General features: G+C 29.8%; 1 protein-coding gene across 1 annotated transcript; it reads right to left on the bottom strand.

Annotated features, from left to right (window-relative positions):
- Nucleotides 1-330: 330 nt before the first annotated feature.
- LOC135951937 (uncharacterized) lies at nt 331-1,576 on the bottom strand. The gene is made up of 2 exons (XM_065501694.1): nt 1,484-1,576; nt 331-1,415 (listed from the first exon to the last, which is right to left on the bottom strand). Exons 1-2 carry the CDS (start codon nt 1,532-1,534, stop codon nt 444-446), a joined length of 1,023 nt encoding a protein of 340 aa, XP_065357766.1. The 5' UTR covers nt 1,535-1,576; the 3' UTR covers nt 331-443.
- Nucleotides 1,577-1,820: the final 244 nt, after the last annotated feature.

Here is a 1,820-nt window from a genome sequence, read left to right as displayed (position 1 = left end):
ATATTTAGGTTTTTAAAATGATTTTTGTAATATTTCGACCACAGGGCGTATGATTGATATTAATTCCTCTATAATTTTACAAAACTGTCTATAACTTTTTTAATACCCAACAGAAATCACTCAAATTGCATAGATTTAATCTAAACACATAGAGCAATTTATTAACAAACACTTTAAGCAGTAAAGGCACTAATCGTAGAACACTTTAGAAATACAAAAGATATTTTTTTATTTTAACGAAATCTTGTACTATATTTTATTGAAAAATTTAAATGGAACTCCTCTGGCTAAAGATCACTTGCGGTTCAAAAAATCACAAAACACAAAGTCTACTGGTATTTATTTTATATTTATTAAATAGAATATGTTTTCAATCATATCATTTAAACTTATCACATTAAACACCCACAATGTCAATTTCACTAAACTTATTTTATCTATATTTAAATCATATCTATAAACTCATTCATCGATTCCATTTGCTCTTGCCATTCGGTTATAGTCTTAAATTTTTCAAACCAATCCAACATGGGCTTTTCCAGATCCTCTTTATGTTCTTCAAATACGACGATAAAGTCTTTAAAAAATGTTTGCAAATATTTCTTAAATGGCATAGACACATTTTTACAATTGTATTTGTTTAAAAGTTCAGTGATAAATTTCGATTCGGCGGTTATTTTCTCCACGGGCAGCTCAAAATAATGATCGGTGATATTGGCAAAAGCATTCATTGATTTATAAATTACTTTCAAGTTACTGGTAGAAGGATCATACTTATCCAAGAACATTGTTAGTTTTTTCTTAAACTCTAGCATTTCCGTTTGATTCATGGCCTCGAAAGCTTCGTCTTTAATTAGATAACGAGTAGCATTGGTTGCATTGGCGGCATATTGCTGGGGTATGGTAACTAAACTGTCCAAGGTGAATATTAAAAGTTTGTCAGCACTGCTACCAGTTACTCGCCATTCATCTATGGCCTTTTCGAGTTCGTCCATTGTTATCGAAAACTTGCTAAAATTGTATTTGTTTAATAGATCATTGATAAATTTGCTGTTTGGTGTTTGTTCGTCTTCGGTCAGCTCCAAATAAGGTTGGGTAATATTAAAAAGGTAATCCATAGTTACATGTATTGACTGGAGACTGGCTGATGGATCATATTTGTCCAAAAACAAGTTGAGTTTGTTTTTAAACTCTATAACTTCTGGTTGTTTGTTTTCCAATAAAGTTTCATCTTTAAGCAAGTACTTTGTAGTATTAACAATCTTGGCGGCATATTTTTGAGGTATAAACATAAAATTCCCCATTCTAGATAAAATAAGTTTCTCCGAATCTGTTCCATTTGCTTTAATTTCCTGTATGGCTTCCTCTATCTCCAACTCCTCCGAGGATTCATCAATAGGTCTGCTGTAGATGCTCTGTTAAGAATTGTTCAAAAAAATTGTCACTTTGTTTAAGAAAAAATTTAGATTTTAGTTTAACTTACTTGTGTCAAGATGAATAATAAAAATAAAGTATAAATCTTATATGACGCCATGTTTCAGAGGTTTATTTAACGTTTCCAGCAACAGATATGAATAGACTGATTTTAAATTTCGTTTTATATTATTTAAATACCTTTTGGGAAGCCAGCATTTTTTATAACTCATAGGAATTTATATTTATATTTTTAGTTTTAAAGGTTATCAAAGGTTTAATTATTAGGTTTCTGGTACAAATAAAACTTGTAATATAGTTTATTAATGAACCTATTGTATTAGTTTTGCTACAGATCTTTGCGAGATAGTGAAAGCATTTAACTTGATAGGAAAGTATACTTCACA

This window comes from Calliphora vicina, chromosome 2 (genome assembly GCF_958450345.1).
Source record: "Calliphora vicina chromosome 2, idCalVici1.1, whole genome shotgun sequence".
Taxonomy (NCBI): domain Eukaryota; kingdom Metazoa; phylum Arthropoda; class Insecta; order Diptera; family Calliphoridae; genus Calliphora; species Calliphora vicina.
The sequence above is the reverse complement of the archived record's forward strand: the minus strand, read 5'-3'. Positions and strand labels throughout refer to the sequence as shown.

What these genes read in the sequence shown, in the direction of transcription:
- LOC135951937 (XM_065501694.1), bottom strand. Translation starts at nt 1,534, where the DNA reads ATGGCGTCATATAAGATTTATACTTTATTTTTATTATTCATCTTGACA. An exon ending in TATTATTCATCTTGACACAA is followed by an intron (nt 1,416 to 1,483) that starts GTAAGTTAAACT and finishes AATTCTTAACAG; the next exon opens with AGCATCTACAGCAGACCTAT.